Source organism: Sciurus vulgaris, assembly GCF_902686455.1.
Source record: "Sciurus vulgaris genome assembly, chromosome: 14".
Classification (NCBI taxonomy): Eukaryota; Metazoa; Chordata; class Mammalia; order Rodentia; family Sciuridae; genus Sciurus; species Sciurus vulgaris.
In genome coordinates this window covers 72,327,059-72,342,307 of record NC_136475.1, presented here as the reverse complement: position 1 = coordinate 72,342,307, position 15,249 = coordinate 72,327,059, and the positions used below count along the sequence as shown (strand labels likewise).

At 39.2% G+C, this 15,249-nt stretch overlaps 1 protein-coding gene across 9 annotated transcripts in view; it reads left to right on the top strand.

The window, feature by feature from the left end:
* The window catches only part of LTBP1 (latent transforming growth factor beta binding protein 1), a 492,924-nt gene that overhangs the window by 441,908 nt on the left and 35,767 nt on the right, over positions 1-15,249 (top strand). For 6 of the 9 annotated variants that reach the window (XM_079109942.1, XM_079109941.1, XM_079109940.1 and 3 more), the window contains 2 exons: positions 3,811-3,936; positions 7,414-7,557. In XM_079109942.1, the coding sequence (XP_078966068.1) occupies positions 3,811-3,936; positions 7,414-7,557 (270 nt within the window). The remainder of the gene's footprint in view (positions 1-3,810; positions 3,937-7,413; positions 7,558-15,249) is intronic. The other 3 variants (XM_079109939.1, XM_079109945.1, XM_079109944.1) reach the window with 1 other exon arrangement.

Sequence of the window (15,249 nt, the reverse complement as noted above, 5' to 3'; positions counted from 1 at the left end):
AAAGAGATGTCTCTTGGGCTGACTGCATGTTTCTGAGCAAAGCCAGGGCTGAGCAGGGAATGGAGACTGCACCAAGTCAGTAAGAAATCAGAGATGCTAGGTTTCCAAAGAACTCTAGCACCCTGCTAGGGCTGGTGTGCACATTGGGGAGGAGGTTATCTGCACACTGTGACCAGACACATGCACAGGAGTCAGACAACAAAGGAGGCTTGATGCTTTCCTAAGGAGGTCGGTGGGGTGGTCTCTAGCCAAGTGGAGATCCTGAACATTCTGAGCAAGGGGAAGGTACAGACAGGTTCATGTTTTGGAAAGAGCACATTTGGCTGCAATTAGGTGGAGAATGGATCAAAAGGAGAGGTGAGACTAGAGACAGAAAGCCAATGAGGAGTACACAGACAATTGGCAAAGATGAGGGCAGGATAGGAAGGGATGAGGAGGTGGAGGGAGGGAAAGATGACATCAAGAATTCTGATTGAGTGACTGGTTGAATTCACTAATGAGAGGAACACAGGGAGAAGTGGAGGCAAGCTGAGGAAGGGAGCCGTAGTAAGTTCATTTATCATGGACAGGTGCATAGGTCTTAGATAAAGGATTCTAAAGGACAGGGGTCAAGGCTTGGGAGAGACTGGGACATCATCAGTATGTAAGTACTAACTGAAGTTGTCAGCCTTAAATCCTATGGTTCAAAAAATAACATAGTCCCTTTGACAAATGCCCATTTCAGGAAGTCTAAAATTAGCAGTGACCTATGCTAAGTGGTTGGACTACACCATATAGTTCCTCCTCACCACCATAATCCAGTTGTAAACCCAGTCTTAGACTGCATTCAAAGTCATCCAGATCAGATTCATTGAGTATCTTCTTTGTATTAGATGCTGTGAGAGAGAGTCTTGTGTTTAGATGCTTAAAATGATTTCACTGAGTTGTCAGTTTACTTTAGGGAGGTGAGTTAGGGCAAGAGGGGAAGAATTGGGAGTGGGAGCAATTTCTCACGAAGGGCAGAAAATGAGTTTTAGAAAGACAAGAGTGAACTCAGCTTCGGGCTTGATAAAGTTCAACATGACAAGAGAAGATCAAACAGAAATAATTAAGACTAAGAAATATACTTGGGAGAGGATCCTGGCTGAGGGTAAAGATTCGGGATTTATCCCAAGGATTGTGGTCACTGAAGTTGAAAGAGCCTGGGAAGAGTAGAGGGGGGAGCACTGAGCTTGTGGCAAATCCCAGGGGCCTGAGCTTGGCAGACATCCTCCTCAGGCTGTGAAAGGGAAGTGGCAAGCCAAAGTGACTAAAAATTAATATTAATATTAATATTTTGTTATTGAACGTGGGGAAGAAAGTGTTCAAGAACTGGGTGTTCACCAGACTTAGAGGTCAAGGGTGAGGGGCTGGAAAATAATCATTGGGTTTAACGAGCCTGTCATGGGTATCTTTTCTCAGAGGAGTTTCAGTGGGATAGAGAGAGATGGAGTGAGAGTGTAGGTCACTGAGGAGGGAGAGGAAGAGGAGCAGTAAGGGTAATAGTAGTTGACACATATTGGATGTCTTCTACATTGTATGCATCTAAGCACTTTGTACCTCTTTTGTTTAATCCTCACAGTAATTGTAAGAGTACACCAATATTATTAATATTATGCATCTGGTGACTAATACTTCTGTATTACAGAGAAGTTACATAGTTAGCCCTTCATAACCAATAATTCTTCATCTGTGGATCAAAAATTTTGAAAAAAAATTGCATCTACGCTGAACATGTACAGATTTTTAAAAATTGTCATCATTTCCTAAAGAATAGATTATAACAACTTTATATAGAAGTTATACTGAATTGTGTATTCTAAGTAATCTAGGGATGATTGATCATGTGTAGACATGATCAAGGTTGTCTACATGGGAGGGGCTTGGGTGTAACCCAGGGTAGAACACTTGCCTAGCATATTCGAGGTCCTGATTGCAAAAGTGCATGGCAGGTTGGGCATAGGTTTTGTACAAATACTGTACCATTTTATGTAAGAGAATTGCAAGTCCTTGGATCTTGGAACCAATCCCCCCATAGATACACAGGAATGACTGCATTGGGAAATAAAGTGATGAGTGTGGTTGGTTGTTTTGAGACATTTTGCATTGATGGAGCAGAAAAGCACAGTGGATAAAAAGATGATCAAGTGAACAATTTTCAAGTCAACAGTTTTGAAGACAAGGGAACGTCCCAGAGTTGAATAGTTGAAGGTAGTGGAGAAGAGCACACAGGTGAACTAGGGACCAGAGACCAGGCAAGATGGGAGAAAGGCAAAAAGAACAGTTTTCTTCAAATTGAGAAAATTTAAGAAAACTTTGATGTAGTTACTCATATTTTGCAATTCAAAAATGTGATAATGTGAATTTATGTTGGTAACATCAGTGTTGGAAAATTAGGAAGTCAGGCAGCTTCTGAAAAATCATTAGCCTATCTTCATTTTCTTCTAGAAAATTTCTTCAACTTAACTTTAAACACTTTTTAAAAGAGAGAAGCTTGATTTTAAGAACATTAAATTCTGTCATGTGAAATTTAACTTGTCATTTCCTTGATCATTTGTTATCAGGTGATTTTGTTATTTAAACATAAAAGTAAAATCTTCTTCACATATATTTGCATTTTCTTAACTGTTTCTCTAGAAACCTGTATTTTGGGGACTAAATGCGGAGATGTGGCAATGTGTACGATGTGATTGTAGACTAGGACAAAGGGAAGGAAAGAAGTAGGAAGAAAATTAGTAACTCTAAGGATCAAGAAGAGTCCCATCTAAACATTGACTGTAACTTTATAATTGAGATTTCCCTTTTGTGAGAGCATTTTTATTAATGGAAAAAAACCCAAAGGACGAATGATCTCGCTGATAAGCGGATGATGACATATAATGGGGGGTGGGAGGGGTTAGTGTTAGGGTTAGGGTTAGGTTTAGGGTTAGGGTTAAGGAGGGGGGCAAGAATGGAGGAAGGAAGGACTGTATAGAGGGAAAAGAGGGGTGGGAGGGGTGGGGGGGAAGGAAAAAAATAACAGAATGAATCAACATTACCCTATGTAAATTTATGATTACACAAGTGGTATGCCTTGACTCCACATACAAACAGAGAAACAACATGTATCCCATTTGTTTACAATAAAAAAAAAAAAAAAACTTTATTCAGAAAAAAAAAAGAAAGAAAAAAAAGGCACAGGGTCATTGTCTGTCATCAAGTTGATAGAGAACAAAATGAGCTCATAAACCAGCCGGTCACTTCAACAGCACTGATATTTTGGATCTCAAGTGGCTGTAACTTGGGCACAGGAAATCTTTTCTCATGAGTAACTGTGACTGGCTGGCTATTCTGCTGAATTCACCAGATCCTCTCTTGACTTCATGGGAATGCGGTGTAGACATGGTTAACGCTGTCTACAGGGTTGAGTAACCATTGCTTCTTGCTACCCACCACTCTGCACACAGAACAGTTTTGACCTTTTCCCCCGTAGGCTATAAATTCCCTTGGAAATTAAGAGTTGAAAACATTTGGGAAATACTGACCACGGCACTTGCAGCAGTCATTTCAATTTGAAAACATTTCCTGAGGAAAAGCAAATGTTTTCTCATAGACCCCAACATTTTGCCTATTAAACCATTTTCATCGTCAAAACATTTTATTAATATGTAAAATGTTTTCAGAGTTCTTTCTGTGTAAACATGATCATTTCATACTAATCAGGTGTGTGGAGTGCCTCTGTTTATCCATTAATATCTGGTGTTTGTCAGCCTGTGTTTGTTTTGTGCCTGATGTTAAATGTCTTTCTTACAGATATTGATGAATGTGTAAACAACACTGTTTGTGACAGTCACGGGTTTTGTGACAATACAGCTGGCTCCTTCCGCTGCCTCTGTTATCAGGGCTTTCAAGCCCCACAGGATGGGCAAGGGTGTGTGGGTGAGTTTTTAGAATTTTTTTCCCAACATGTTTCATGTGTCCCATTCAAAAAGAAATCAAAGTTATCAACAAGAAGAAATTTTAAACAGCAAACTTGGGCAGAATTTGCTTTTATCATATAATTTGAGATTGTGCAAATAATGTGTCCTATGGCTTCTGAAATGGTTAGGAGCATTGATAATTACAGAAGGACAACTTTAAATTGAAATATGTTTTTAAAGGACATGTGTTTAAACCCTTAGCTGAACATGCAGCACTCTGTAGTCCCCGTGGCCCAGAAAATAGTCTGCGGCATGGTATAAAGTTGTCCATCTTGGAAATCCAGCTCCTCAGGCAGTGCATTTAAGGAAGAGAGTTGGAAAGAGCTTCGGTTTCCAGGAATGACACCAGTAAACTGATGCTCTAGATTGTGCAACTCTATTCTTCATTCTGTTCTGGGTTTGATGGTGCTGGAAAGAATCTTGAATGTCATGAGATGTCCCTAGAATATCATCCAACACATGCTCCTAGAGAAGAGATTTTGTGTTTCATTTTCTGATCAACTGATTTCTGCAAGTCAATGTCATTATGAAACATGCTTGCAATTAGAGCAATTTCATGAGAAAGAGAAGAAAGGTAATAAAATCTGAAACTTCATAGATTAACAAGGCTTCCTTATTCTTCTTAATAGAGAAAAAGAGCTCTGTTTACTACAGGGCAAATGGCACTTGAGGTGAAGTCAATAACTTGTGGATTTGAAAATTTGCAAGGAAAACATAAGTCATTTGCCATCCAGATAATACTAGGAAAACAAAGTCTTCTCAGAGGTTTGATGATACCACTTGAATAGAAACTACCTCTCTGGGATTAATTGTGAAATGTAGTTATTCCCAATCACATTAGTTAATTCCCAACTGCATTAAAAAGTAGTCATGTAGTTTTGAGCTTAAACACCAGCTAATCAAGGACACATATAATTATTCAAGAATTAGCCACAGGAAGACATGGCTATCTAATAATACAGCCAAGACTATTCTAATCTCTGGTACCAACTCCTGCTTCACCAAAACTCCTCTTCCCACCAAAACCCAAGTGATAAAAACTACCAGGTGTTTGCTTATATTGTGACTACATGGTTTATGATTTGACTGAAGTTAGGTGTCATCTCCCAGACACTGTCCCTGCTCCTTCCCTTGCTCTCAAGCTGAGCTTTGACCCTCTTCCTGCTTCCAGAACACCTGCAGCAAATTCTGTCATAGCACTTGCCACTTTCTGGGAATCATTTAGTCCTGTATCTCCTGCCTGCCGCCCTCTTCTCCAAGTCCACAACCTCCGTGTGATTGGGAGCTCTCTGTCTCCCTCCCCTGGACTGGGTACCATGGTTGACCTACTTGGTAAATTTTGTTTAACTATTAACTGTTGAAATGTAGGGTCGTTGACTCCATATGGTCCCTGAACCCCTGCTTAATATTCATTTCCAACCAGCCAGATGAGCATACCAACCCTTGTTGACATTTTAGTATGGCACACAAGACACAGTCTTAGAGGGGAGTTTTTGTTGTCATTTTGGTGAACCCAACAAATGCCATTTTGTCTTAACAGAACTGGGGATGCAGCTCAGTGGTAGAGTACTTGCCTACCATGTATGAGGCCCTGAGTTCAATCCCCAGCAGCCCCCCACCAGACCTAGCCATCCATATCTATCTATATCCGTAGACACACACACACACACACACACACACACACACACACACACACAAACCGAGCACCTATTATATGCTCTTCACCACACTGGATGTTGTGCAGCATTGCAGAGATGAGACAGGCGTGAGGCCAGTCTTTGGCTGTGCTATTCCCTCTGCTTGGAGCCTGCACACCCACCCCACTCATTATCACCTACTCATCCTTCAGATCTGGGCTCCAGTGTTGCTTCTCCAAACCACTCTTGCATGAAAGAACCACTGTTCCATAGTTCACAGAACTCTGTACTTTTCAATCCTGCTGCTAATGAAGCCTGTGAGATTTTCTTACTGATTTCCCTGAGGGTAGGAGTTGGGCCTGCCTGACTCAACATTGCTCTCCCACATGTGGGTCGTGAGGGCCTGGCCCATAAAAGTAACTGGGAAGTATTTCTTGATTAAATGAACATGTCTGGTGGGAGAGATCTCAATAGCCATGTAAATAATAAGAGTTGGAAAGTAGAAAGTTTCATATGACATTTACCTAAAATTGATAAATGTGAACTGGCAAATTCCTCAAGTCAATTTTTCTGGTCTAAATAATAACTGTCTATATTGATTAAATATTCCAATTCTGCTTTATACTTTGTTATAATATCTTTTTTGTAAATGAAATACAGCTCAATGGGTTTATATTTGTTTACAAACAAAGTGAAATGGGAAGCTGAGGTTAATCATCTAAATAAGTCAAAACCCATAAACCTTTTGTCCAATAAACTGGATGTAGCAGGAGAAATAAGATTTTTTTTCCCTGAATGGTTTGGAAAATTGCTCACATTTTTAACACTGTATAAACCATTTCAGAGTATGCTCATGAATCTGATGTTTATACTTGTTTAATGCATAAGACCCTTGAGCATTTCAGATGTCAAGTGAGGTACTTTGTTGAACAAGACAGTCATTAATAAAACTTTTTGGAGAAGCAAAGGTAAAATGTACTATGAAATGATTAACTTTTCTTTAGGGTGTAATGAACAATGTTTAATAAATCATGGTCATCAGTGATGATATGCGAATAACCTTTCTTTAGGGTATATTGTACAACCTTTAAGAAATCATGCTAATCAATGAGATGAGTTGATTATATTTTAATTACATGTATTTAATCACAGAAGAAAAAACATTTGGCAAAATAGAAATTACACTGTGGACATCAACAGAATTTGAAAAGGTATAGTGAAGTCAGTGATTAGTTATTAGATCAATTGGGTTCAAATGGATGATTAATGCACCCTGATAAATATTTATAGCTCTTACAACCCAAATTCTAATGTTAATTTATGGACCTTTGGGCTGCTGGAAAACTATTTTCAGACATTTAAGTAGGTTTTTAATGTTTTTAAATGAATTTAAAATTTCTATGACTGCTGAAGTACCTGTGCTTCTGATTTTTTCTGAATTTAAAAACTGAGAGTAGAGCGTTGGACCATTTATGACTTTGGTAAGTTGGAAAGGCAGGGAAGACAAAACTAGGTGACCAACGGGCACATGCTGTTGTGTCCAGTGCAATTCCAGGGTGTCCCTTAAACTTGAATTGGAATGTAAACCATTATTGTGCATGTTCCCAGTCCTTTCATACAGACAGCTGCATGAACTCTGCCTGTAGGAGCCCATTCCCTAAAAGAGCGGACGGGGTTTGCTAGCTCCCTGGAGAGCACCTTGTTTCCAGAAGGCACTACTGGCCTCGGCACTGCTGGCAGAATGAAGAGCTGTCAGGACTGATGCACGTGTCTCACTTGCTCTTTGCTCCCTTTCCCAGATGTGAACGAATGTGAGCTGCTCAGTGGCGTGTGTGGCGAAGCCTTCTGTGAAAACGTGGAGGGGTCCTTCCTGTGTGTGTGTGCTGACGAGAACCAGGAGTACAGCCCCATGACTGGGCAGTGCCGCCCCCGGGCATCTGCAGGTAAGTCCCAGGGGCACCGTGCAAGGCATAGAGGGCTCTGCTCAGAACCTGGACCTAAAGGGCTTGGGTCAAACACTCCAGGAGTGAGGGGAGGAATAGCGACATGTCCTGGTGCAGTTCTGGTACTGGAAGCTTCTGTGTCCATCCCATCCCTGCTTCATTAGTGGAAATGGGATGTGGGTAATGACTGGGCTAGATGTCTTCTAACAAGATTTCCAACTCCAGACTCACGAGTAAAGGATCCAAAACAATGAGAACATTTGCTGGGGACTGCCTGAGACTCAGAGAGCTATCATCTCAGGTTTATTATGGCATTGTCTCATTAAGTTGCATAATCCCCTTTTCTTGGTCCTTGGAGAAATGTATCTTGACACTTCTCTAAATGAAAATCAATGTACAGGCCTCTCAGGATCCACAAAGACTTCCACTTGGAATTCTGAAGGTGTTTCTCCAGCATTTGGCCTAAAGAGTTGCCATGTTTGCATTCATTTAAAATTTGATTTAGACTTCATCATCACCATACAAATTGAAGTGGAGAGCTGACAGCTTTCCAGATAAATTAATCAACTTGCAGATCATAGATCACCCTTTTAGTTTGTGCCATGTAGTTATAACTTGGTTGTATTTTAAGAAAAGCAAAAGACCAAATGGTCCTTTGAGAGCCAAATAAAATGAAACTTATACCATTTTAATTTATTCCTAAATATCCGTCAATTTTACCCATGCTTGTATAATAGCTTTTACTGTTCCTCTATAGGGGACATTTATCCTGTGTAAAATAACTATTTTCACAAGTCAGGGGGGAATAAAAAATAAAAATATTCATCCATACATTTTATTACTGAATTATTAAGTGTAAACCGGCAAGGGGATACAGAATTAAATGAGCAGACAATTCAAATACATTGTCCGTGGAGGGGAAGAGGAGGATTATTACTGAGTAGGGTTGCTGTTCATTCAAGTGTCCACCACTGTGGTACACATGCTATGAAGAAAAGACTTTTAATCTTAGATGTACCAGTAGTAGCAAAAGATGAAAATCTGGTTGGCCTAAGTAACTACCTTTTTCTTATTTGTCCTTGGTTCCATACAGTGGCACTTCACCCACAGTATTATTTTGAATGAATAAATTAATGTATCATAACATCATATAGTCACTAAGTGACCTATAGGAAGATAGGTAGTCATGATAAATGCATATGATACATTGTGAAGTGAAAAAAGCAAGCTATTCCAGTGATCATATTCTGCAGAGGGAAGGAGGGTGATAATACAGAAAAAGATAATTGTAGGTCTTCATGGAACTTTCAGTTTTTTCCTTTATTTTTCAAACTTTCTGTAAGACTTTAGGTGGGAAACCCAGTGTCCTGGTCCATCATCTTTTTCTAACTGTGTAAATTTGAGCATCTCAACATCTATGAGATTTGGTTTCTTGTCTTTAGAATGGAAAAGTTTACTGACTTCATGGAGTTTTATACATTTTATTTATTTTACCCATAGTTATTTTTTAAATTAATTTCTTGTAGATGTACACAATGGTGAGATTCACTGTGGTATACTCATATATGTAAGCCAGAAAGTTATGTCAGATCATTCCACTGTCTTTCCTTATTCCACCCCTCCTCTCTTCCCTTCATTCCCCTTTGTCTACTCCACTGATATTTCTTCTATTCTCTTTTTAATCCTTGCTCCCTTTATTGTGGATTAGCTTCCACATTCAACCTTTTGGCTTTTGGGGACTGGCTTATTTCACTTAGTCTCCAGATCTGTCCATTTACCAGCAAATAGCACAAAGTCATTCTTGTTTATGACCAATACTCCATTGTTTACACATTTTTAATGAATTCACATGTGGAAAGTCACTCGTTAATGACCAAATACAAAACAAAGTCTCACACTAAGCCAGCCACATCCCAGACACAGAAGGGCTGTTTCTCATTCTTTCATGGTCTCTTCTGAAGTAGTTGAGCTTTTGACTACAATTATTTTTGATCCAGGTCATATAGCTTCCTTAAGGTACATATCTTGAATCCTGAAGTTTGCTCATTTCTGTTTTTCAGAGATTAATAATGCCTTAATAGGATCGTGAGGCAATCTGAACCATTTTTACTGAATTGGACGAGCTGACTGTAAACTGTGCTGTTACTTATTTAAAGTTTATGGCAGCTCTTCTCATAAGTCTTGCTCCTCATCTCTACTTTTTAAGTTCCTAACACCTGTTCTGCCTTTTTTCTCTCTTAGTCTGGTTGCTCTTTAATTTACTGTGTCTCTTTCTGGAATGTTCTTTCAGTCAGAATTCACTAAGTGCTGTCCTTCTGCTTTCTCAAAGAACATAATTTTCGTCTTTTCTCATGCTTTCTCTGTCCTACTCACTTTCTTTCTCTCTCCTCCTTGCTTTTCACACTCTCTCTTGCGTGCACGCTCTCTCTTTTCCTCTCATTTTTTTCTCTTATCCTGCAGGGAGACACTCTGTTTGCTTAATAAACCCTCTTATGAAAAAAAAAAAAAAAAAAAAAAAAAAAACACATAATTTTAAATACCTTACTTTAGAATGCTGGTTTGACAGTAAATACATAGTTATTCCTTCCTCTTAATTCACCTAATCATTTCTGGATTTTTGCACATTTTTACCATAGTTCTCTGACTTCTGCTAAACACCATACCTAGCCAATTTTTTATTGGTTCATGTATGTATGATACACAATCAAAAACTGGTTGAGCTTACTAAGCTGTATAGTTCTTGGCGATTTTGACTTCTACCATATCTCAGTTTGTGTAGTTTTGGGTGAAGATCAGTTATGAGGAGTCTTAAGACTATCTTACTACCATCTTTATTTTAAGCAATTTCCTATTGAAACTGGTTTTGAAAGTCAGAATCAGGTCCTCATTCCCTGGGTATTGAAGATTGAACATCAAAGAAATACTGAGGCAAGATCAAAAAGTTTTTTGGTAAAGGGTAGAATGAACGGAGAGAGAGAGAGAGACTCCTCTGGAGAGGAGGGTGTCCAGAGCTGTTGCCACAGGGAGTGTGGATGTCCTGCCCCTTTTATAGATTTTAGATTTCCTTTCTTCTCATGTTCCCTCCTCCTGTTATCTTGCCTATGTGACCAAAAGGGCAGAAAGAGAGCTGATCAGGGGGTGATTGCTTGTGTTAGAAAATGTGATCCTTCTCCTCCCCCGCAGGTTATCAGCAACCAGATGAAGGGAGTGCTATCTACCCATTTCCTTTTCTTTCATAATTGCTCTGGTTTGTTAGTAATCTGGAGAGACAGAGTTTAGCCCTGAACTGCAACAAGAACCTTCTAACTCACTTCATTGAGTCAATACTTGATCAGTTATTTGAAAAGGGTGATTAAATCTAGAAATTATATAAAGATAATATATCTTTTAATATTTGATTTCTAGCATAAAAATGTACATTTATTCACAAGTCTTTGAAGATAGACCAAGGTCTATTTTGAGCAAAGGCCACTATTGGAGTCTGGAATAAACTCCATCTCTTATGCATCTTCTATACTGCCTACTTTAAAGAAGTGAGAATTTAAAGACCTTTACAAAGCAAATGAGGACAAATCCCTCTAGAGCTTTAGTTTTCAAATGTTTCATGGTTGTTTCATCCACCCCTAACTTGGTCGCATTCTTTTTACTAAATCTTTATCTAGTCTTTCTAAAGCACTTGCTCAAGAAACAAATCTTATATTCACATTCATATTTCACTGATTTACATACTGCTTAATTAGGTAAATATAGTAATCAATACACTGGTACCAAATGTTTGCGAATAAACATAACTGAGTCTTGATTGGCATATTCCTCAAACTGCAGAAGCAGAAGTATGTGGGCCTCTAAGGATAGCCAACTGGTGGTGAGCATTGCAGTGTGTGCCCAGAGGGACATCATTTAACCCCCCAATATGGGTTTATGGAAATTAGCTTAAAGTGTTTGTACCATACCTCAGTCAAAGAATCTTCTGTTACATAACATTTTGTACCAAAGTTTTTATTTAGGATTCCAATTAATTTTATTATAGATATAATAACAGCTCAGATCTCAACCTTCTTGAAATGTAATTAGGAAATAAAAATTTGCAGTGTAGCCAGCAATAGTTTTATTCAACTATACAGTTTCCCCAGGATAATCCGCATTCCCATAATGAGCAGAAAAAAAAAAAAAAATCTGATGTCTTATGGTACTGAAGACAGAACTGGGGTTAAGGGATGGGATGCCAAGAAGGCAGATTTCAAATTAGTACCCAAAAGAACTTTCCAGTAACTAAGCAGAGCTAGTCAGCACACAACTGTCTCATACAGGGTATTTCCCCTGGAGGTATCGGAAAACAGGTGTGGGTACTCACTGGCAGAAGAGTACCTACTTCCAGCACCAGTTGGTCCCTAGTAGTCTTTAAGGTAGTTTTGAACTCCTAATACCCTAGGATTTTTATTTCTAAATGACTTCTTGGCTCCCACGAAATATTTTTTAGGTCTAGTCTAATGTTTTTCACTGCTTGGGCCTTTGGCCATTAATTTACATTGCTGTTCATTGCCTAAAATAATCTGAAACAGAAATAACTAAAAAATGTCCATACCAGACCATTCATCACATTTAAGAGGATATGGATATGAAATATAGTCTGATGCCTTTATTTCCTTAGTGCCTGTGATAATTGCTCAATAAAAACTTTATGTCTTTGGGCACTCTGAAGGAAGCAGTAAATATTTAGTCTTGGCAACTACAGCCTTCAAACCTTACCCACAAAATGCTGTTCTCTTCCTTGATTGGTGAGTAGAGGATATTCTGTGGTAGGAATAGAGTCTTACTCTTAAAACAGAAGGTATAATGAAAAGAACACAATGAAAAAGATGTATATGATAATCAATATGTGTGTTCACCACTTTAAGAAAAACAAATAAAATGAGAAATTATAAAGCATTATAAACTGGGGTGGTTATTTGTATTAAAAAGTAATTTTTGCTTTGCACATCAGTTTATTATAGGGTTTCTTTAAATGCCACTTTTCTCAAATTTACTTGCGAGTTTTTTCTTATATCACAAGCTTGATCCTGGCTTCTACATTTAGAATCTACCTTAGTGGTTTTCCAGCCCAGCTTCTTTATTTATAGGTAAAGAGACTCTGGCCCAGACTGAAGCTTTAAATTTTATTCTTAGGGTCATACAGCTAATGTATGACAGAATTGGTACAGGAATCCAACTTGGGGAATTTCCCACTTCATTATTTTACTTCTCAGGTCTAAGTACCCCAAGACACCAAATTCTTCTAAAAATTGACTTCCTTTTCATTTTTCCCCATTATTAAAATAATACACATTTATCATAGAACTTGGCAAATGCAAAAATATATCTAAATGAAAATTCCCTGTATATCATCACCCAGAGATGATCTCAGTCACCATGTTGACCTTCTGACTCTTTGACATGACACCCACGCACCCCCCCGTTACAATAGGACCCTCTGCCATTTACTCCTCAACACATTGACAAAAGACTCTCTGACTCCTCTTCTACATTGAAGACCCTTAGGTCTTCAATGAGCTTTGTATACCAAAGCCATCGCCTTATCGGAGATTTCAGTTGGACAGTGGTTTCTCCCCTTCTCCCTCTTCTTTTCCCTGTGATTGGTTTCAGGACATTACTCATTACTCTTCCTCTTGCCCTTGTACCTTGGACTGGTCTTTTCCTGTCTCTTCTGAGGCTGTTCTCTTGCCCATCCCTTACATAATGATGTCCCAGGGACTTGCATGCTCAGCCCTCCTGTTTGCTCCGTGTTCTTCTCCTGGGACATTTTACCTGTTTCTGAGTCAACTACTACTTTTGTGGTGTTGCCTGCTCAAGTAAGAATCTTCTGCCCCACCTGTTTGTTGAGTGCTACATTCCAATTTCCAGCAGTCTTTAGACATTTCTCCCGGGGTGTCTTGTAAGCATCTCTGGCTGCTGATTACCCAAACGCAAATTAATTACCATTACTCCTCCTGTGTTTACTTAATAATTGACATCAGTACTGGAAATCTCCAAGTGATACTTTGGTTTTTGTCCCCATCTAGCCAAGCTGTCCATTCATGACATTGTACATCCGGTCAGTACCATCCTTAGAGAGTCCTCCATAGCCCTCCCGAGTCCTGTTACTCTTGCCTGAGCCAGTCCTTCAGCATCACTTCCCTGGACCACTGCGGTGGTCTCCTGACTTCTCTTCCTGCCTGTCTCATCAATTCCTACTCCACATATTGCCAGAGTTTGTGTTTGTAAAACAGATCTGGTTTTAAATCCTTCTTCAATCTATATCAGCTTCTTACCACTGTCTACAGCATGAAGTCCAGTTCCACTAGCAAGTAACAAAGCCCTTTATAATGTAATGAACCTTTATTGTACCAGAGATTGAACCCAAGGGCCCTTAACCACTGAGCCACATGCCCAGTCCTGTTTTTTAAAAAAATTAGTTTTAATTGTGAGACAGAATCTCACTTGGTTACTCACAGACTCACTAAGTTGCTGAGACTGGCTTTGAACCTGCAATGCTCCTACCTCAGCCTCCCAAGCCGCTGGGATTACAGGCATGTGCCACTGCACCCAGCTCTCGTACCTACTTTTGAGCCCAAGCCTCCACCCACTGTTACCCAAAGAGTCATGCTTTCCCAAGACTGTGCCTTTGGCCCTGCGGATACTTCTGTCTGCTGTACCTTCCCTTGTAAACTTGATACCTTGAAATCTTACTCAAGTCTTTTCCCCAAATTGTTGAGCTTTTCCCAGATGACCCCAGGTGGAATCACTAGATTCCTATTGTCTTTCGCGACACTTTCTTCATCGTGGCCGACAGTCTCTGTGTTGCATTCCTGGTGACCCGGCTCACTGCCCAGCACCATGCCTGACACATGGGAGACCCTCTGTGACCCCCAAATAAAATTGAATCTCTGCACTGGAGCCCTTGCATACCCCTCCATCCTTCCTCAGCTAGTTCTAGAGAACATGGCAAGTTTTTCATTTTATGGAAGATTTAACAGGGTGCACCTAAGAGATGAAGTGTCTGTTCACATTTCCATGTAGCAAATAGTTTTTCTGCTTGCTTTAGTTTAATTACAAGAAGAGCCAAAGAAGAAAAAGAGTATTCCCCTGCCATCAGCAGACACATTGTGCAACCCATCCTCACAGTCCCACAGTGAAACTCAAACAGTAGAGGTGTACTTTGGCTTTTGTGTACATACATATATTTTTTAAGACAGGAAGCCACATATAACATCAGTCAGGAGTCAGGTATAATGTGTATTTAGTTAACCTGTAAAATAAACTAATATTGAAACTGTTTTTAGAAAAAATAATTTGATTGGAAAAAAGACCTCTGGTAGGAAAAAAAATGGAAGATGGTGAGACCACAGTATTTAGAACACAAACATTGTAAAATGCCATAAAACGCTGGAGGTCTCATTGTGTATTTGTAGTGGATCATATGCACCATAAATGTAGGTAGGATAGAAGAAAATATGCTCACTTTATTTTATTTAAAAAAAACAATGAGGGTCAAGTTGTTCCCACATTCGATGATGATGGAAGAACTTACCAATTACAAAACTGCTTTCATTTTCATAAAATTTCCTGCTTGTTATATAGAGAATCTAAAATAATATCTGAGCTTTGAATGAAACCTCGTCAATATTTTAATGAGCTGACTGACTCCATCTGTGT